Below are 22,536 nucleotides of genomic sequence, written 5' to 3' on the forward strand. Positions count from 1 at the left end.
AAGAACTGCACTGGGGAACGATTGCTTCACATTCTTTCTTAACGTTTGACTAGACAAATACCTTTTTCAAAAGCCATACAGAAGCTGCATTAAATATGCTGTGAAGAAAAGAAATTGTTTGTTTCCGAAATCTTCTGTAACAAATAGACGAGCCCGTGGCGTTGATACATCGAAGTGTAGCGCTGCGTTTGAGCTTCATGTTCGACTACATCAAAGCTGTAAGCCTGGCGATGTTTCATGGAATGACTTCAGTTCTCTGTTTCCTTCCTGGGCGTTGGAAACTACTATGAAATCAAGATCATCTGCAGCAGTGTCACTGCGAGATAGTACATCTGCTGGTTCATTCTGCTCACCATCGACATGTTGAGTATCTGTAGTAAATTGTGCAATGCAGCCCAAATGCCGCAATTGGCCCGGTGATGTCTTGTCCGCCTGCTGAAAGAAAAAACACAAGTACATTGTGGGCTGTGAGAAGCATAAAATGTGTGCCTTCCAGCATATGCCTGAACTTTTTGACTGAAACATATGTTGCATAGAGCTCATAGTCATACACTGACCAATTTGCCTGCAGTGCTGATAGTTTTTTGGTGAAGATAGCTACAGGTTATCAGTGATACTACATATGATGTTGTAACATAGCTCCAGTTGCAAATGATAATGTGTCCATAACTGCAAGAGGTCATCAGGAAAGGGTGATCAAACAATGCAGCCCCTGAAATAGCAGTTTTCACTCTGGCCAAGTATGCTTTATTTTCATTAGTGCATTGTAGATTTTCTCTAGGTTTAGGCGAATCTTTTAGCATTTAATTGAGAGGCGCTGCCAACAACATGTTATTGTGCACAAAACACCGATAAAAATTTGTAAAGCCCAGAAAACAGTAATTCAAGTATTGTAATAGGCTGGGTAACTATGAAATAGGCACCACAGTGTCTTGAAGGGGTAGGTTTCCTTGTACATTGATAAGGTACCCCAAGAATTTTACTTCCATCGCCCTGGGTACACATTTTTGTGGGTTAATCACTATATAGTATTCTTGTAATCTAGTGAAAAGTTGCTGTAGGTGTACTAGATACTCTGCCTTGCTGGGTATTATTAAAAGTAGGTTATCAATGTAGATGTAACAAAACTCTATGTCTCTAGTTGCTTCATTCATGAAGAGCTAGAAAGTCTGAAGAGCATTGTGAAGTTCAAACACAATTCACGTTTTCGTTGTGGTCTTCAGTCCAAAGACTGGTTAGAAGCAGTTCTCCACACTGCTCTATCCTGTGCATTTATCTCCATCTCTGAATAATTGCTGAAACCTACATTCTTTTGAACATGCTTACTCTATTCATCTCTTGATCTCCGTCATCAATTTGTACTCTTTGTAATTCCCTCTAAAACTAAACTGTTGATCCCTTGATTTCTCTGACTGTATCTCATCTTTCAATCAAATTATGCCATAAATTACTTCATTCCCAAATTCTACTCACTATCACCTCACTGGTTACACAGTCTACCCATTTAGTCTTCAGCGCTCTTCTGAAGCACACTGCTATTATCTCCTAATTTCATTCAAGACAAATACCTTCAGAACAGATTTCCTAACATGTAAATCTGTATTAGATGTTAACAAATTTCTCTTCTTCAGAAACTTTTTTTTGTCTTTGCCACTTTACATTTTATATCCTCACTATTTTGGTTCCCATCAGTTATTTTACTGCCCAAATAACAAAACTCAGCTGGCCACCGGTGGCTGAGCAGTTCTAGATGCTCCAGTCATGAACCGCACGACTGCTATGGTTGCAGGTTGGAATACTGCATCAGGAATGGATCTGTGTAATGTCCTTAGGTTAGTTAGGTTTAAGTAGTGTTAAGTTCTAGGAGACTAATGACCTCAGATGTTAAGTCCGATAGTGCTCAGAGCTATTTGAACTATAACAAAACTCATCTACAAATTTTATTGTTTCGTTTTCTAACCTTATTCCCTCTGCATCGCTTGATTTAATTCCATTACATTCCATTACCCTTGTTTTGCTTTTTTTTATATTGATTTTACATCCTCCTTTCAAGAAGCTGACCATTCCATTTAACTGCTCTTCCAAGTCATTTGCTGTCTCCAACAGAATTACAATATCATTGACAAACCTCTAAGTTTTTATCTCCTCTCCCTGAACTTTAATTCCTTCCCCAAGTTTTTCTTTGTATTCCTTCACTGAGTGCTGATTGTACAGATTGAATAACATCACGGAAAGGCTACAAACCCCTCTCCCTCCCTTCTCAACCACTGCTTCCATCTTATGTCCCCCTTATCTCTTATAATTGCTGTCTGGTTTCTGTACAAGTCGTAAATGATCTTTTGCTCTCTGTATTTTACCATTGCTACCTCAGAATTTCAAAGAGTGTATTCCAGTCTAAATGCATAAAACTTTCTCCAAATCTACAAAAGCTATGAAGATAGGTTTGCTTGTACTTAACATATCTTCCAAAATACCTAAGTCATAGGGTCAGCATTGCCTTGCATGTTCCTACATTTCTCTGGAATCCAAACTGGTCTTCATGAGGCCGCCTTCTACTGGTTTTTCGTAATGCTGTAGACAATTTGGATTACTATTTTGCAACCATGACTTATTAAACGGATAGTTCAATAATATTCACCTTACCCTTCTTTGCTAAGTACTGGTTTTCCATCTGTTTTCTTGATATTCATACAGCAATTTTCCCTTTCTCCAAATGTCTCTTTAATTTTCCTATAGGCAGTATCTATCTTTCCATTGCTTGTATATGCTGCTGTGTCAGTACAGTTTTTTACCTAGCTGTTGCTGATTAGCCATTTGGCAATTCCTCTCAATCTCATTTTTTGACATTTGTATTACATTTTGCCTGTTTCATATGCTGCATTTTTACATTTTCTCCTTTCATCCACGGAATTTAATATATTCTGTGATATCCAAGGATTTCTGCTGGGCCTCATCTTTTCACCTGTTTGGTGCCCTGCTGCCTTCACTATTTCATCTCTCAAAGCTACCAGCTCGTCTTCAACTATATTCATTTCCCCTATTTCAGGCAGTATTTGCCTAATGCTTCCACTGAAATTTCCAATAACCTGTTATTCTTTCAAGTTATCCAGGTCTCATCTCCTTAAATTCCTTCCTCTTTGGAGTATCTTAAGTTTTAACCTATAGCTCATAACCAATAAATTGTGGTCAGAGTCAACATCTGCTCCTAAAAATGTCTTACAGTTTAAAATCTGTTCCAAAATCTCTATCTCGTCATTATATAATCAATCTGAAGCCTGCCAGTGACTTCAGGCCTCTTTCACGTGTACAACTTCCTTTCATGATATTAAACCAAGTGTTTGCAATGATTAAATTATACTCTGTGCAACATTCTACCAGATGGCTTCCGATTTCTTTTCTTTCCCCCAGTCCACATTCATCTAATATGCTTCCTTCTCTTCATATCCTACTATAGAATTCCAGTCCCCCATCTACAGCGATAGTCATCAAATAAACATTTACTATTGTGGGTCATGTTAACTTCATATCTATCATCTCTATGATAATGCTTTCACTATGCTGTTCATAGTAGGTTACCGGCATTCCTGTTCTCTTATTCATTATTAGAACTACTCTTGAATTACCGCCTTTTGATGCTATATTTATAACCCTATACTCATGTGAGCAGAAGACTTTTCATTCTACCACTCCACTAGTCCTCATTATATGTACCCTCAATTGATCCATTTCCCTTTTAAAGTTTTCTAACCCACCTGTCAAATTGGGGGATCTAACATTCCATCCTCTGACACATATATTGCCAATTTTGTTTTTCTCGATAACAACATCCTGCTCTGTAGTTCCCACTCAAAGACCTGAATGGGTGACTATTTTGCCTCAAGAATATTTCGCCCGAGGGGATACCATCATCATTTAACCATATAGTAGAGCAGCATGCCATCAGGAAAACTAACAGCTGTAGTTTCTCCTTATTTTCAGCCATTCCCAGTAACAGACCGACAAAATCATGTTGGTTTATGTTACAAGACCAGATCAGTCAACCCAACAACTATGGGAAAGGCTGCTGCCACTCTTCAGGAACAACATTTTTGTCTGACCTCTCAGCACATATCTCTGCACTGTGGATATAGCTTTACTTTTTGGGCAGCAAATGAGTGAGAGCATCTGGGGTCACCAGTGCAGACTATAAATGTTTTCAGTGAATCTTCTGGCAAGTGCAGCAGCCACACTTCGGCAGAATGTTGTCGTTAATTGTGTTCCCTGTCAAAGACATTGGAGTAGCTGAGACAATGTACCTTTGCTGAGCAGAGAAATTTCTTAAGTCGCTTAGCTTATATCTGTGACGAGTGCATTACAAGTGCACCATTGATAGACATGTATTTTTCCATACTTGGGGGGCGATGCTGCGACGCCTTGAACTTATTGCTCGATAAGTGCAGCCAGCACATATCTATATTTAGTTTTGTATGGGGTAATATGGGCCCAAAACAAACTGGTTCTCAAATTGGGTGAACCACAATACTGGATTATCTTACCACAATGGCAGAGGTTTTTGCAACTGTTAAGTCAGTGCTTCCAGAATTCTGTTTGTTAGTAATGGTAGGCATTGATTATGCAAGGCAGTTGTTCTGTGTTTCCACATGACGTGGTTGATGCCAAAAGTTATGCCTAAGGGTAAATATGTTATCGATATTCAAGGGGTACTTCATGTAAAATATAAACCTGGTGGGTGAAATGAGTGGTGTCATACTTACTTGGTTGTTTGCAGAAATTTGAATGTGCAGGACCTGATTATCAGGGAACTCAGTCCAGTTACTTGTTATGATGCTATTTTTACCTTCATAGATATTTCAATCGAAGAAAACTTGAAGCTTGATCAATGTGACATGTACCTGTATTTTCGTATGGTGACTGATGCTGAAATATAGATGACTCAACCAAAATTTTTGATGGTTAGTCAGTTCATGTTTATCATCTCAAGAAATCATTATGTAGACTCAAGCAATCATTTCATAATAAGCTTCATTCATTCATGAAAAAATCTAGATGTATTCATTCAATAGCATATCCTTGTATTTGTAGTCAACAGACTAAAACGGAAAAAATAATGACTGCTCTTTACACTCGTGATGGTCTCATTGCAAGATCAACTCAAAGGGCAGTGCATTCATTTCTAGATTTGGTAAAGTCAGAATTTTAAATAAGATTGAGTTGTTTATATTCATTTTAGTCGTGCAAGAGAGAGAGTGTGGGTTATTTATTTGAGAGTGAGCATTCACAGAGAAGATTCTACACCGTTTTAACATGGCTGATTCGAAACCATTAAAGACTCCATGTGGTAATGAACAATAAAACCATGAATCTAGCAACACTCTCGACAGCTCCATTCCTTAATCGTTCAGCTTTGAATGATTAATATCTTTGACTTGCTAACATTCAGATATTTCTTATGCTCTTAATCCCTCAGTTGCTAAAGCCACTTCTTTTGATTGCAGTGGCATAAAATACGTTTTCAGATTTTTTCTTAGCACCTCAGATTTCGGCCTCTCATACACTAGGTGATCATAAGTATTCAGACACATGGCCGAAAATGACTTACAAGTTCGTAGCTCCCTCCATTGGTAATGGTGGAATTCAATATGGTGTTGGCCCATCCTTAGCCTTAATGACAGCTTCCACTCTCACAGACATACATTCAGTCAGGTGCTGGAATGGCAGCCCATTCTCGACAGGGTGCTGCAATGAGAAGAGGTATCGATGTCTGTCAGTGAAGCCTGGCACGAAGTCTGCGTTCCAAAATATCCCAAAGGTGTTCCATAGGATTCCGGTGAGGACTCTGTGCAGGCCAGTCCATTATAGGGATGTTATTGTCCTGTAATGACTTCGCCACAGCCCGTGTGTTATGAACAGGTGCTAGATCGTGTTGAAAGATGCAATCGCCATCCCTGAATCGCTCTTCAACAGTGGGAATACAGAAGGTGCTTAAACATCAATGTAGGCCTGTGCTGTGATAGTATCATGCAAAACAACAAGGGGTGTAAGTCTCCTCCATGAAAAACACGACCACACCATAACATCACTGCCTCCAAATTTTACTGTTGGCACTACAGATTAGATTAGATTAATACTTGTTCCATGGATGATGAATACGACAATTCATAATGATGTGGGACTTGTCAGGTTAATAAAAGATGTCTGTAGAAGATATTACTTTACACAAAATATTGCATGACACTAATGTTTAAGTTGTTGTTGTTGTTGTTTTTTTCCTAAATTTATATCTAAAAATTCAGCCAATGTGTAGGAGTTGTCATCTAGAAATTCTTTTAATTTATTTTCAAATGTTAGTTGGCTATCTGTCAGGCTTTTGATGCTGTTTGGTAGGTGACAAAAGACTTTTGTGGCAGCATAATTTACCTCTTTCTGTCCCAAAGTAAGATTTAACACTGCATAGTGAAGGTCATCCTTTCTCCTGGTGTTATAGCTATGCACACTGCTATTACTTTTGAACTGGGTTGGATTATGAACAACAAATTTCATAAGTGAATATATATACTGTGAGGTTACTGTGAGGATCCCTAGATTCTTAAGTAGATGTCTGCAGGATGACTGTGGGTGGGCTCCAGCAATTATTCTGATTACACGGTTTTGAGCAATGATTACTTTTCTACTCAACGATGAATTACCCCAGAATAAGATGCAACACGAAAGCAGTGAATGAAAGTAGGCATAGTAAGCTAATTTATTGAGATTCTTATCACCAAAATTTGCAATAACCCTTATAGCATACGTAGCTGAACTCAGACGTTTCAGCAGACCATCAGTGTGTTGCTTCCAGTTTAACCTCTTATCAATGGAGACACCTAAAAATTTTGAAAATTCTACCTTAGCTACAGATTTCTGCTCAAAGTCTATATTTATTACTGGAGCTGTGCCATTTACTGTACAGAACGGTATATACTGTGTTTTATCGAAATTTAAAGAGAGTCCATTTGCTGAGAACCACTTAATAATTTTGTGAAAAACATCATTTACAATTACATCACTTAGTTCTTGGTTTTTGGATGTTATTACTATACTTATATCATCAGCAAAAAGAACTAACTTTGCATCCTCTCCAATGTGGAATGGTAAGTCATTAATGTATATCAAGAACAGTAAAGGACCTAAGACTGAACCCTGTGGGACCCCGTACTTGGTAGCCCCCCCCCCCCCCGAGTTTGAGGAATCAGCTATTGTTTTAACATTACATGAACCACTTATTTCAACTTTCTGTATTCTTCCAGTTCAGTATGAATTAAAGTATTTGTGCACTGCCCCCCTCAAACCATAATGATTTAGCTTATCTAAAAGAATTCCATGATTTACACAATCAAAGGCCTTTGAGAGACCACAAAAAATACCAATGGGTGATGTCCGGTTATTCAGAGCATTTAATATTTGATCAGTGAAAGAGTATATAGCATTTTCTGTTCAAAAGCCTACACATGCTGGCAGATGACGTTCACTGAACATTCACCATACCCACACCCTGTCATCGGATAGCCACATTGTGTACCTTGATTCGTCATTCCACACAACGTTTTTCCACTGTTCAGTCGTCCAATGTTTACGCTCCTTACACCATCGAGTTGTCGTTTGGTATTTACAGGGGTGATGTGTGGCTTACGTGCAGCCGCTTGGCCACCAAACCCATGTTTTCTCACCGCCTGCCTTTTATCATAATACTTGTAGTGGATCCTGATGCAGTTCGGAATTCCTGTATGAAGGTCTGGATAGATGTCTGCCTATTGTACATTACGGTCCTCTTCGACTGTCGGAAGTCTCTGTCAGTCAACAGATGAGGTCGCCCTGTACACCGCATCTCGTGGTCGTGCAGCAGCGTTCTCGCTTCCTGCGCCTGGGTTCCATTCCCGGCGGGGTCAGGGATTTTCTCTGCCTCGTGATGGCTGGGTGTTGTGTGTTGTCCTTAGGTTAGTTAGGTTTAAGTAGTTCTAAGTTCCAGGTGACTGATGACCATAGATGTTAAGTCCCACAGTGCTCAGAGCCATTTTTTTTTCCGCCCTGTACACTTTTGTACTGTACGTGTCCCTCCACGTTTCCACTTCAGTATCACATCGGAAACAGTGGGCTTAGGGATGTTTAGGAGTTTGGAAATCTTGCATACAGACTTATGACACAAGTGACACCCGATTACCTGACCATGTTTGAAGTCTGTGAGTTCTGCAGAGCGCCCCATTCTGCTCTCACGATGTCTAGTGACTACTGAGGTCTCTGATATGGAGCACACGGCAGTAAGTGGCAGCACAATGCACCTAATATGAAAAACGTATTTTTTTACGGGTGTCTGGATATTTTTGATCACATAGTGCACGTTTCATCTGCCAGTAAGATTTGTACCTACGCTGATACTGGCTTTACAGGTAACATTACAACCGAGCGAGGTGGCACAGTGGTTAGACACTGGACTCGCATTCGGGAGGACGACGGTTCAATCCCGCGTCCAGCCATCCTGATTTAGGTTTTCCGTGATTTCCCTAAATCGCTCTAGGCAAATGCTGGGATGGTTCCTTTGAAAGAGCACGGCCGACTTCCTTCCCCATCCTTCCCTAATCCAATGAGACCGATGACCTCGCTGTCTGGTCTCCTTCCCCAAACAACCCCAACTCCTCAGGTAACATTAAATGAAGATGATCAAGTAATAGTTTTGTCTCAAAGATCAATTAAACAACCATATCGTGGATGTCTCAGCTGCAGAAGTATGTTGTACCATCCACCACTACAGCTGAGTTTCTTGTCATCAGCGAAGGAGCTGAGGAACTGGTTTGGCTTAACTGACTGTTGATGCAGATTAATGGAAAAAGGGACATGGCATATAATTCATTGATAATGTGAGGAACATTATATTGGTGAAAAATCCAAAATTTCGCAAAATTGTTAGAAAATCAAAGTGTGTTATTATATTGTGTCTGTCTTTACGAAAAAAGGATTATCAGTGTGGAATAAGTGACTTCTAAAAATTAGCTTGGGGACATGTTTACAAAGTCTTTAAACTCAAATGGGTTTTGAGTAGTGAATTAAAAATTGTTAGCTGTCTTGTTTTGTTCCCTTATTATTTTGGTTTGGTTGTTGAAAAGTATTTTGAGCACCACAGATCGATTAGGGGAACAACTGAACCCAAAGATCGAACCATGATATGTTTTTTCTCCCTCCAACTGGAGAACCCAGTTTTGTGTTCTGGGGATCACTATGAAACTGCTCTGCTCTAAAACTATATGTTCTTTTTCTTTCTTTATGACCGAGTGTTTTTTGTAGTTGTCATTGTTGTTGCATTTCCATGTTGCTACATAAAGTGCACCATTCATTAAGTATAATGAAGCATCACATCCATCACAACTCCACGTACTTCTTCATTTTCCCCCAGGACTCATATAAATATGGATCTATGAATATGAGACAAATGTCACACATGGTTTAGACGGAACAATCTTCCATTTGTCTAAGCTGTTTTCGGAAAACCACAGAAATCCTAAATCAGGATGGCCAGACAGAGCAAACTGTATCTTGCTGAATGTGAAGCCAGTGTCTTAACAGCTGCAGTGAACTGTCTGATTGATCACTACTGCACAATGTTCTTCAATTTAAATACATTTTCTTCCAGATGTGCAATATGAAGGCACCATCATGGTTTCTTGGGAGTGAAGTTTTAATAGAAGCTGTCATTGTACGCTATTGAGTGCATGCCCTCCTGCCCTCTCCCCCCCCTTCCCCCCCCCCCCCCCCCACACACACAAAAAGTTCATTTCCTTCCAATAGGCAGCCATTAACTCATCCTCCATAGTGCATTTCATTGTTCTTACATTAGTTTCCATGGTTGAAATCAGCTATTATGCTACATCTGTTTCATTACTTCTATCTTTTTTTGTTTTAGACTGCAAACAGTTGAGGACAACCAAGCAAGTTGAGATCACATGACACAAACTGACTTGATGTGGTGTGACATACAGTGTAAGTACATCGAATGTGATGACATGGTGACATGACAGCCAGTGTAAATTGACTATTAAAGGATTTTAACTCTTTGTTATATTCACTGATGTAGGCATTGTAAATGCTTATTTTAGATTCTGCAAAAAATAAATCACATATAGGGGCATGTTCCTACATATGCTCCACAATTTCAAGCAATGCTCGAACTACTGCATTTGTAGCGCTCTTTTTTTTTGTTTTTCCATGAACAAGCTCGCTTCATGTACAGTTGTTGATACACACATGGAAAAATTGTTGACATAAAAAACGAAACATTGTGACAGTGCTTTTAGATTCAGACACAAGATGAGGGTCAAAAGATGCTAATTGGTGGTGGGTGAAGACAAGTGCCATCACAAAATTAAAGCAACTTTAACTTTTGTGGCATGGATAAAAGTGGCGTTGCTTGAGTGGCGCCACAGGAAATTAGATATGACCACACTTTTTGTGAGACACAATGTCATAAAATCTTGTATTGTAGATATAATGTTATGGTCATTGTTTTTCAAGACGACTGCTGGATAAATTTGCAAATGTGTCTGAGTAAACTGCCAAGTCAGTGCATACATATTGGTGTTCTGTTCATATGGATATAATATTTATACATGACAGTTTTATTAATTTCCTCCAGTTTACACAGGTTCTCGTGACCTTGTGTATATCTAAGTATTTCTGCATAAGACAGATTTCTATACAGTGTAATTGTAATGTAAGTAATTAGAAAGCCTAAAAAAATTGTGGGTGTCACTTCTTCAGTTACTCCCAAATTCAAGCATAGATTTTTTTACTTTTCTGATGAGATGGCGAGAAATATTAGATATTTTACTTGTCTAGAAAATGCAGAAGGGTAAATGAAGAAAAATTGAAAATAATAATGAACAAGCAGATAGTGCAAATCACTTAACATATTTGCTGTAACAGAAAGAAGTTCCAAATGTGCTTTTTATCGTGGCAGTTTGGCACCATTTACAGCGTCATTGTAACGTAATTAATTAGAACAGAAATTCGATAACTTGAATAAGTGCAATAGAAAACCTAACAAAGTATTATTGTTTCCTGTCACTTCGTGTCCCAGTGTCGAAAAAAATTCAGGAGGACGACGGTTAAAACCCGCGTCCGGCCATCCTGATTTACGTTTTCCGTGACTTCAGTAAATCGCTTCACGCAAATACAGGCACGGGCACGGCCGACTTCCTTCCCTTATCTGATGGGACCGATGATTGCGCCGTCTGGTCTCCTCCGCCGAACAAACCAACCAGAAATCTCATTCTGCGCCAATGCCCACTGCCTCACTCCATAGACATTCCTACTCTTCTAACTTATAACCAAAGACAATCAAGTGCCTGTTTTGAAAATGTCAGTGAGAGAAGAGATGTTTGGTTAAGTTCATCGTTACATACACATTAACTGTTTATATTAAAGAAGAGTATGGCAGACGAAGCGTTGTTTGAATACCTTCACTCGGAACTCGTCGCCTATGCTTTTAAAGATTGCGAGAAAGATAAACAGGTAGAAGAGTGATAGAATTCTGGTGCTAATAAAATGTGTTGTGATGACAGCATAGTGTAACAATTAATTTCTTCTAGGCATCGGACCTGTCAACATTGGAATACATTGGATTTTCGTCAGGATATAGAATTATTGAAAGGTGCGTGAACGCAGAGTTAAGTGTCATTTGTCGAGAAAATTGCTGGGTAACAGCTCTGTGCAAAATGTGAAACACATACGAATGATGCGTCATGAAAAATCATCTTTGTGATAGCCGGAAAGCCTGTTATCCAACAGGATTTTCACAGCTTACCGAAAAAGTCAGTGCCTTGTAGTTTATGCTATGATATAGTACTTAAAGCACTGGAAATAATGTCTAAAATTCTCATAGGATTACACTTGTAAATTAGATTTATTATCCGTAAACTATGTGCAAGCCTAGGCGTTTGTGCTAGTGCAGCAACTAGCTTTTATGACCCTGGTTCTTCCAGTTCACGTAAACTTCGGAGGGTCATGATAATGTAAAAAATGTACGATATAAAATAGATGTGCATCCCGCCGTCTTTTTTTTCTGAATTTTCGAGATTGTGCAAAAATTTGAAGTTCTCAACACGCCTAGATATATTCTCCAAAGTATTGTGATGTTAATTTTTTCCGTTGACCCGTATGTCACAGAACCTTCTTAATAAATGTACCTACGAAGTGAGGGAAGAATGGTAGCTTTTTATACCTTTGTACAAGTTGTTTTTCTGGACAGACTCAAGTTAACAATATTCTACAATTGTTCTAAATTTTGCTTTAATTGAACTGTAGGTGATCAAATCATTAGTTCAGTATTTGCATGAATTAAATGTTTCCCGTTTTGACTCTTTAACAGTAGGTCTGTACTCACAAACATAGGTATTTTTAAGACCAATATAACATTTCAATGTTTTTGTTATGTGGTGTCAGATGGCAGTGTTTGCATTAAATTGAAAACTGATAAGATCCAACATGATTCCTGTAATGAAAATAATGACATTACCTGCAGATCTTTTGATGTTATGTAACAAATCATACAATTAGAGGCGGCAGAAATATATTTTGGGGGAAGAAGAGCAAGATTACAAATGTAAAGTTTAAGTCATCACATGCAAGCTTTTAGAATTTGGTAAATCACGTAGAGTTGAAGACAGTTTTGTATTCTCAGAACATTTTATATGCTGTTGAGGCGATACTCAGCTTGGCTTTAAAAATAGCCGCTACCAATAATAACAAGATCTATATAGAAACCTTACACCTGTATTGTTCCGAATGATGTATTGTGTTGCTGGAACCTTAAAATGGCCTTGATACTGTGCTACGCATATACGGGATGGAGGAAGAGGTATACTTTAATTTACATTAATATGGTGAGTAATGGTTATCTTGTTTCCCTTGCACACTTGAGAGACTTTGTGATAGGAGACCCTTAAAACAACATTGAACACTTCATGAATTACCTCAGTAATAGTAAAATGTGCTGCATTCGACATATGTAGAACATACACTGTTTTAAACCTATTTTTCAATTGCTATTAGGGGCTTTTCGTGACAATACTAGTAAACAGTGGGGATGTATCATTTCTAACTATGTATGTATTCGTCCAAATTTTGGTAACTGTTCATCAAAATTTGTCCCACAATACATTCATCATCTTCGTTTCCCCTCTATCCAACATCTGGTCAGGTTGGGGTATCAGTGGTACTTCGCCACTTTACTCAGTGTTTCCACTCTGCTTCTTCCACTGTTTGGTTCCATAGCAGGTTTCTCCTCCTTAAACTCACCTTTATTGTATCAATCCATCTTGTTCTCGGTCTTCCTCTTGCCCTCAATCTTGAACTCCATCAGTCTTCTTGGTATTCTTCCCTCTCCCATCCCCTTCACATGCCCAAACCATTTTAATCTATACTTTTCAATTTTCTCAGTCAACTTCTCCACTCCAATTTCTTTCCTAACATCTTCATTTTTCACTCTCCCCCTCCCTCTCCCCCCCCTTCCTCCCCCCCTTTCTTTTCAATCTTGAGTTTGTCCATCCCAACTGATTGTACTTGCAGATTTAGTGACCACACAATCACTTTAAATTCCTTGTCTACTACTACTTAGTCAACATTCAAGGCAACATTATGAAAAAGATAGATCACTATTCACCCTATATGTAAATATTGAGTTGTGGATAGGCACAACAAAAAGAATTCTAAACAAGTAAACTTTTGGACAAAAAGCCTTCTTTTGTATTAGACAAAAAACACACACACATGTATATATTCACACCAGGGCATGTGTGGAGGAGAATTTGAGTAGGTGCTTAAATGACCGTAGCATCTACATCTATTCAGGCAGCCCTAAAATCATTGGCAGCACCTGCAACAAGATCTAAGATTGTTGCAGATTGCCACAGGGCTCTGGTGGAGCTAGGGGTAAGCAATAGGGTGTACCTAGTGTGGATCCCTGGCCACGCATGGATCTGTCGCAATGAACAAGCCGATAGATTGGCTAGGATGGGGGCAACAACTACTCCATTTATTGGACCAGAACCTGTCTTGACAACCACCGAGGCTATGAACAAATTAGAACTACAGAACTGGCTTAGGAAACAGCACATAGGATATTGGACCAAGGTCCATAAACAAAAACATGGTTAGGTAATGATGTCCAAACCATGTTTTAAAAGAAGCTCTGTAATCCTGGGATAGAACAGGAAAGAGATCAAACTCATGACTAGACTGATGACCAGTCGTGGGAACTTCAAAAAACACCTACACACAATGGGTGTAATGAAAGAGGACCCTAAATGTAGGATCTGTGATGAAAGTAAAGAAACTGCATCATGGCATTGGAGAGTAAAAGATACAGAATCTTCAGGACAACTAGACCTGAAGAAATCGTATCTAACAAAAAACTGGTAGAGGGACTCCTTGCACTATTTAAGGGCACTGGTTGGCTTTACTAGATATACAGGGAGCGATAGCGCACAATAAACCTAGTTTTTGTGCTGGGAGTGGCGGGTCAGACCTAAGCTGTTTTAACCTCTCCTGTTAAAATCAATCAATATATTCACACAAATGCAATACTCTCACACTTGGATGGTGAGGTGCAACCTCTCTTTTCCATAATATTGTCATTATTCCTTCCCGCATTTTCCTTCGTCAGCATTCATTTAAACTTAACCTCCCCTCCAATTTATTCTTAATTTTTCTGAGCACTGCCTGTAGAAAATGTAAATTTATTTTCTGTAAATTATTCAAATTTTTAGTCCTCTTAGTGTCTAAATTCATTTTTCTTACAATTGGCAATTGCCACAGTGTTGCTGTTTCTGTAGTATAGTCTGTTTCAGAGCAGTCCAATATATTGCCATTAACTCAATTGACAAGACGTATTCTCTCCTCCCATCACTACCAGTACAGTTAATTATCATGGACTTATATTTGAGAGTTAGGCCTACAGAAACTCAAATCCCTGTCTGGCCATTCAAATTTTGATTATCTGGTATTTTTCTAATGCTTAGAGGATTACTTTGAAAGGGTGTGACCTATTTGTTTTCATATCCTATCTTGTGCTTTGTCTTTAGTCATTCAACCGTCTACAGCACATTAAACCTCTACATTACTTTCTTTATTAATTAGCTTGATCAGTAATTAGCTTTCCTTAATAGTATAGTAGTTTTTTTTTTTTTTTTTAATGGAGGCATACAACATAATTTCCTATTACCCTCTTTCTAGATGCGAAAAAAGATGGTTGTCTCCTTAGCTGATCAGAACATAATATTTGTGTGACCCAAGCAAGTATTTTTGTGATTAAAATGCCAACACTGATTATCTTTATCGTGTCGCAATGTGTGATTCTTTCTGGATGCAATTCCCCTTCTTCAACATGCCTTAAATTATTGCAAATGGAACACACACAAATTTCTCGTATAGCTAGCCACTTTCAGATTTTCATGTATGACACCATACAAGGGACATGTTCCTCATAGTAATGTCACATAAAAACAGAATGTTTGTGGCTTGATTTTATTACTTCTCCAGAAAATTTTAGGCATTTTTCTGACTGTATTTGTTTGCACAGTTTATGTGGCAATTTTAGTCCGTCTTTGTTTTCAAAGGGATGATGATAAATCTGTTGTGTGCAGCTGCTTAGAACTTAAGTCAAGCAGCAGGTGTGTTGTGTGGAATGTAGAACTGAGAGTTACTTAGTTACAAATAATGTATCGTATGACAGTAATATCTATCCTGAATACCCTGTAGTCAGAGGGAAATTGTTTTTCCTTCTGGACTTCCATGCTATTTGAGAACTGGCACCAGAGAATCAGTTGCTTTGTGTGTACTGTGCATAGTCTGATTTTGGGAGCAGGTGAAGCTCTAGTGTTTACATTACTCCATTTTTATTCTGTTGTTGATTTTTTAAGTAATGATTGTCATTATAGTAAAACAAATCACTCTCTTGGGACATTGTGCAGTATTTGCAAAATTTTAAATTGTGCTCTCAATATATTTCAGTTCCTCTCCAAAGAGCTGGGTTAGCTTCAGTACTAGCATTCTCTCTGTGATGTGAAACAGTAATTTTTTTACTACTTTATCTTAGCTGTTATGTTTTCAACTGAGCTGTTCTTGACTTATGTCATCAAAACACTGGAAATAGAACCATACCTTCAAATTTGAAAAATTATTCATGGTTGTATAATGTAGGGTCTACTTATTGATTTAGGCATTTTTAATGTTCACGTTTAATTTAAGAAAATGCCATGCCAAAGAAAAATTCATTGCGGGTACAAAGAAACAAAGAGAAACAAGAAATTGAAATTTCAACACCGCTTGGCTTTCAAAAGCTAGGAAACTATGTATTTCTTACCAACTTGTTTCCTGCTGCTTAACAACAGTGGCATCTGTAACTAGAATCGTGATGTAACTGATGTAGGCAGAGAGGGAAGGAATAAAGAAGCAAGTAGTAGGGAAGTAGACTAATGGTATAGGACAAAAGAGAGAGAAAAGAATATAAGGGATGTCAGGGAATGGGTGGGTGACACATATAGGGAGTTACAGTGGGATGATTGTACAGATGATACAAGAAATATCATCAGGTTAAACATCTAACAATCTTCATAACAAATCTGCATAGAGTTGTGCCAATAGCATGACTTAAGAAGTCTACATTACAGTAAAGACAAGTCCTGGAACATGACAGTCATATAAACACACTGTGGGCTTCCCTATCAGAAGCATGGCAAGAGTGAGTGCAGGAAACTTGGTATGCTGGGCACACTAGTGTATACCGACATAATGAGCTGTTCAGTATGGTCAAGACACTTTACTCCTTAGGACTCTGATTTTATGACTATTGAAGAGAGTTACCCCATACATAACAGCTTAAATGGACATAACAGTTAAAACTTAATATCCTAAGTAGTCTCAGACACATCTCTTGTGGTGCTGACTATTTATCACGTTCAGATTATGAAAGCCTGTCCTATGGATCAACAGTGCCATTAGCAATGTGATCCTAGACCTGATATACCATTGTGGGATATCGGTCTCATCACAACTATATTCTGGATGAGCCATGTGGTCAGCCTCCACTGGTAGAGGAAAGGATTCTCCCCTTTATGAATCGGGCACTACCAATTACTCCTTAGCTAGACCATATGTTTGTAGCCATCCAGAATTTCCAATTCAGTGCCCCATTTCATGAAACACAAGTAAGACTTTTGGGAAAGTGGTCGTGGTCAGGAATTTTAATAACACCCTAGTTATGTAGTGGATGTTAGAACTGATGGCAAATGTGGCCTTTACTACATCTGCATCCAGTCATGTGGACTTTCCTAATCTGCAGTGACACCACGGAGCAGCCTATTGACTGTAACTCACTGTTGTTCCTAGCATACACAAGGTCTCCTCAGAGACGTTCACAATAATGGGAAGACGGTGGTAGTCTTCTGGTTCTCCATGTCATGTTAGGATCACGAGGAAATAACTCGTGGCTCAGCTCACCAAGGAGGCCATTGGGAAGGATGCTCTGAAAATAAGCGTACTGGGATCTGACATACATACATACATCAGACTCATAGCGGTGTGGAACAGAGAATGAAGGATCACTGCTATAACCTAAGTTCGGACTATAAAAGAATTTACAAGTACTTTGCAGTCTCCCTTTTTTCCATCTCACTATGAATTCACAATCTTCTGCTGCCTCCACATTGGTCATAACAATCTGATCTCTGGATATATCGTACGACAAACTGCCCCAACAGGTTATATTTGTGGTGCTCCCCTGACAGACTGTCATATTTTGTGGCATTGCCCCATCTTTGCTATCACACGGTGAGCTTTGCAGTGGCTGAGACACTCTTGAAGTGTGGCTGATAATGTCCAGACAGCAAATTGGATTTTAAATTTTATCTGTCAGAGTAGACTGTATATGTTTTTCAAAACCTTCATATTATTGTCTTACTGGCTGTCAAATGAAGGAGAAGGTTCACCTTCTGCTGCATTTCTAGCACCAGGGGACTTCTGGCTGCCACTCCCCCCAATTGGATGGCTGGTTTGGCTCTTGACATCCCAACTCAATTTTAATATTACTCTGAGTCTTAATTTCTTCGTAAAAAAATGTTTTAGTACCACTCTGAGATAGCTGACTTGTTGACTCTGTTGACCTGGTAAGTATGTGCGGTAGCCTGGTCAGATGGGAGTGTGCTTTCTGCTGCATGACAAGCCATGATGGGCTACAAATTCTTCTCAGCTGACAGCTACCCCTGCAATCTCTCATTTTTCAGTCTCCCCCCCCCCTCCTCCTCCTCCTCCTCCACCACCTCCTCCTCCTCCTCCTCTTCACTATTAATATATTCTTAACCCTTCTTGTGGCTGATGGTTGTCCTATACCAATTTTCTCCTTACCCCCCCCCCCCCCTCCCTTTTCTTTCTGTTTTAAATTTGACTGCCCACAATAGTTTGGTCCCTTAAAACCCCACATTGCAACCGTATGCCAGTTTTCTTATTAGCCCCCACTCCAACCCCTCACCAGTGCCTCCTTTTCTTTCTGTTTTAAAATTGAATGACCATAGTACTTTAGTCCCTTAAAACCCCACAATGCAGCCACACTACAAGTTTAGTCAGTTTAACATACCCACGATCTGCTTTGTGATGTAGTAGTCACAGAAATTCTTTTGTGTGCTTAAAAAAAATTCAGGTATGCTGTAAATGGCCATAAAATACCAAGCTACAAGATGATTACTTTTACATTGATTGCCTTTAAATATTCTCTGTTTGAAGGGTGAGTATTTCTTTGTTTAAATTGCTTGAGGACTGAGTATTCTAAACTGGTGCACACTGGGGATGTATTTTCTTGCCTGAGAGGCCACAGTTTACATAAGAGACCTTTTGGTTTCCTTTCCATCAAAAAATGTGCATCTCATGGTAAATATTCAGTTTAAGGTTATATCAGGTACTTATTGTTTTTGAATAGTTTTCTGAAATAGGTACTCGCTGATAGAAAACTTGTGCAAATTTATAGTGAAGTGCTGGGCAACTTAATAGAAATTCACCAGAATGCAGTGAATAACTTTGTCAGATCATCATTAATTTTTATTTCAGTGGCTGTTTGTTGATTGGAAATTGTTCTTTGTGATTTTGAAAGTGACAAATTTTCAAATTGCTGGATCATATAGAACACAATACTTTTTAAATATTATTCTTTCTGTAGAAAAGGATAGTGCACAATGAAGTGTAAACACAGAATAGTTAACTCCTTAATCAAATGCAGCAGATGGACTGTCACACAGAAATTAATGACTTTTGCCTTTTGAAACTTGGAGTTAAGATTGTTTAGGAAAAGAGAAAAGGTAAACAGAACTTTACAATAAATAGTTAGCATGGACAACTGTATTTGGGATCATCGAAACAGGCAATTGGGGTAGCTAGTAAGGACGTATTTCCTTCCATGTATTCTGCATGCTTCCTCCACTGTTGCGTTTTCATTTGAGCTGTCAGTTAGTAGAAATTGCAATTCTTTGAGCAAGTAGTACTGTTTACTTTGATGTCCGTCCTCACCCATTGCAGACAAAAAATACTCTATGGAGAAACAGCAGTTGTAGTTCCACAGATGGATATAAAAAAGCAGTGCCAAGTGAACAAAGTGCGGTGTAACCCCACAATGCCATGTTAGCTATAAATGTAAGCATTATTTCTATATGACACTGTTTTGGAGGCAAAGTAGTAATGATGCGATAACAAATTCTGCTTATATTCATGGGCTGAGGGAAAAGCTACTCATGATGAGTTATAGAAGAAAGGAATGTGAAGAGTGGAAGAAGTGATGGTCACTTCACAGTCCTCACACTGGCTGCTCTGCAGTGTAGAGTTCAAGGCGGTATGAAAGTTAACAGTAAAATGCTAACAACAAACAAACAAAATCTAAGAATAGTAATTCAGATATGGCCACCTGCATTCAGGTTTTTTTGTGGTTTCCCTAAATTGCTTAAGGTGTATACAGAGCATTTTCTTTGGGGACATGACTGATTTCCTTCCCAATCTGAGCTTGTGTTTCACTTCTTGACAACATCTGGTTAATAACCGATCTGCTTCCTTTAGAAAATCAGAAAAAAATTACAGGTAACACTGGGGACTGTTGCTGAATCTCATTCAAAGGAGAGAGTAAGTAAAGAAGCCTCTGTACTCCAAACTTTTGCCACAAGGGAGGTATGTGAGAAAAGTACTAGAACTTCAAAGAAGTACAATGTGCAGAAGTGGGTTTACAGTATACTTCTCAAATAAAAATATAGGATTTTATCATCTAAATTCTAAAGGAGTGTGTGTCTCATATTGGAGCTGTACCAATAACTTTTATTCTCCAGTGTTCCTGGCTGCACTCATCTCCCCACCCTCCACTCCCTTGCCCAAGTCTGTATTGTGCTGTGTGTGTGTGGGGGGGGGGGGGGGGGGGTTCTTTACTACAGGCTACTGATAAGTTCTGTTTTCCACTTGTAGTAGTTGGATTTGAATTATTTTTTAACCTTGTATAGTTATAATTTTGAGAAGGTGATTTATGATTCTAAACTAATATTCCTGTTTACTTTAAAACAGGTTAACAAAAGAGTGGCCACGATTCAAAGATGAACTTGATACCATGAAATTTATATGTACTGATTTTTGGTCATCCATCAATAAAAAACAGATTGACAATCTAAGGACCAATCATCAAGGTGTATATGTACTCCAAGATAATGCATTCCGATTTCTAACTAGACTGTCAACAGGTCGCCAGTATCTTGAACTAGCTCCTAGGGTATGTACACAAATTACAAGTGTGTCCAGCTATAAAATATCTACATTGTTATGTAATCTCACTAAATAGAGTTAAAGCAAACAATGAAATTTGTTATGCCAATGCCCTTTTATTTTGTAAGCCCATGGTTTCCTTAATGATAATTACAGTTAATATTATATGGACTATTACACAGTCATTGTTTGCTATCTGAAAATCTTTGGTATTGAAAGTAATAGTAGTTAGCATTTTTTTACACTTTGATTAAAAATCCACAATTACTTCATTTCTGTGATTGAAATTGTCCCATTATAGTATGATGCTTTTAGGGAAAAAATGTTGGTTTATTTCATAAATGAATGTTTTCTTTACAGTATGTAGCATTCACATGTGGACTGATACGTGGTGCTTTGTCTAATCTTGGTATCAATAGTATGGTGACAGCTGAAGTCCAATCAATGCCAGCATGCAAATTCCACATTCAGGTGCAGAGGACATGACATCATGCAACTTATAGAAGTCAGACATTGCCACAATTTTTGTTCTGTGAATAATAAAATGGTATTTTTTCTGTACATGTTGTTGTTGTAACAGTCTGTAATACACTGTGTTCAATAACATTTTTCTATTATGCATAAAAACACCACTTCTATGAAAAATAAGCTACTGGTGCTCTGTTTAGGTATTATATACATGTATTACTACTATATCGACAAAAAATAAAGTAAGTAGGCTCTTTCCTTACTCAGTCACACATATCAGATGAAGTAAGTGTGTGTGTGTGTGTGTGTGTGTGTGTGTGTGTGTGTGTGTGTGTGTGTGTTGTGTAGCTGCATGCTGGGCATGTACAGAATACTAAATAGCATGGTGGCTTTAATGTAATAAAAATGAACATATTAATTATCACTACTCATTACAAGCACTATTTGATGTGGTCTATGTGTAATTTCTTTTACTAGTAACCATAACATCCTAGATCTCAGGGTTGAATGCAGCCACTGCTTAAATTTTGAATAAAAATCAATAAAAATGGAAACCAATGACTTCTGGTATTAAGGAGTCTCACTCATTCTGCGGACAGTCTTGTCGAGGAGGACAGGAGAGCAGACAGTGTTTTAGTGCACCCTCTTGTACTTGGGTGCCAAGGTGGAGGAATCAGCAATGTTCAGTGGGATCACAATTCAGAAGACAGTGGAAACCACTTCATTAACAACACATAATGTGTATCCACAGGACATGTGGCCTGTTTTTGAAAAAGTGTCATCCTGATCTCCATTATCAAAAATTCTGGTTTAGTTCCCCATTAAGATCTTCCAGATGGGACTGCTAAGGGAGAGGTGTCACGAGAAAAAGATTGAATAACTAATGGAAGGGTAACATACCAAGAGTTGGAGCATGAAATGTCAGAAGTCTGAATGTGGTTGGGAAGCTGGAAAACGTGAAGAGAGAAATGGAAAGTTTCTGTCTAGATATAGTTGGGGTAGTAAAACGAAATGAAGAAATCAGGATTTTTGGTCAGATGAATATGTATACTAATATCAACATCTGCAGAAAATTGTGTAATGGGTGCAGAAATTATTATGAATAGAAAGGTAGGGCAGAGCATGAGTTACAGTGAACATTTCAGTGATAATTTTTCCCATCAAAATCAACTGAAACTAGTGACAAAACAGTAGAATTAGATATATGTGCTGATTTTATAAGCAGAACATGAAGAGATAGAGGGGCAATTGAAAGGATCATTC

The 22,536-nt window shown here is 38.4% G+C and overlaps 1 protein-coding gene across 1 annotated transcript; it reads left to right on the forward strand.

Annotated features, from left to right (window-relative positions):
• Positions 1-11,346: 11,346 nt before the first annotated feature.
• On the forward strand, positions 11,347-21,535 carry LOC126267511 (trafficking protein particle complex subunit 6b). The gene is made up of 4 exons (XM_049972811.1): positions 11,347-11,538; positions 11,616-11,677; positions 20,611-20,812; positions 21,166-21,535. The coding sequence occupies exons 1-4, from the start codon at positions 11,458-11,460 to the stop codon at positions 21,289-21,291; spliced, it is 471 nt and encodes a 156-aa protein (XP_049828768.1). The 5' UTR covers positions 11,347-11,457; the 3' UTR covers positions 21,292-21,535.
• Positions 21,536-22,536: the final 1,001 nt, after the last annotated feature.

The sequence above is a fragment of the Schistocerca gregaria genome, chromosome 4 (assembly GCF_023897955.1).
Source record: "Schistocerca gregaria isolate iqSchGreg1 chromosome 4, iqSchGreg1.2, whole genome shotgun sequence".
Lineage (NCBI taxonomy): Eukaryota > Metazoa > Arthropoda > Insecta > Orthoptera > Acrididae > Schistocerca > Schistocerca gregaria.

What these genes read in the sequence shown, in the direction of transcription:
- LOC126267511 (XM_049972811.1), top strand. Translation starts at nt 11,458, where the DNA reads ATGGCAGACGAAGCGTTGTTTGAATACCTTCACTCGGAACTCGTCGCC. An exon ending in GGATATAGAATTATTGAAAG is followed by an intron (nt 11,678 to 20,610) that starts GTGCGTGAACGC and finishes ACTTTAAAACAG; the next exon opens with GTTAACAAAAGAGTGGCCAC. An exon ending in ATCTTGAACTAGCTCCTAGG is followed by an intron (nt 20,813 to 21,165) that starts GTATGTACACAA and finishes TTTTCTTTACAG; the next exon opens with TATGTAGCATTCACATGTGG.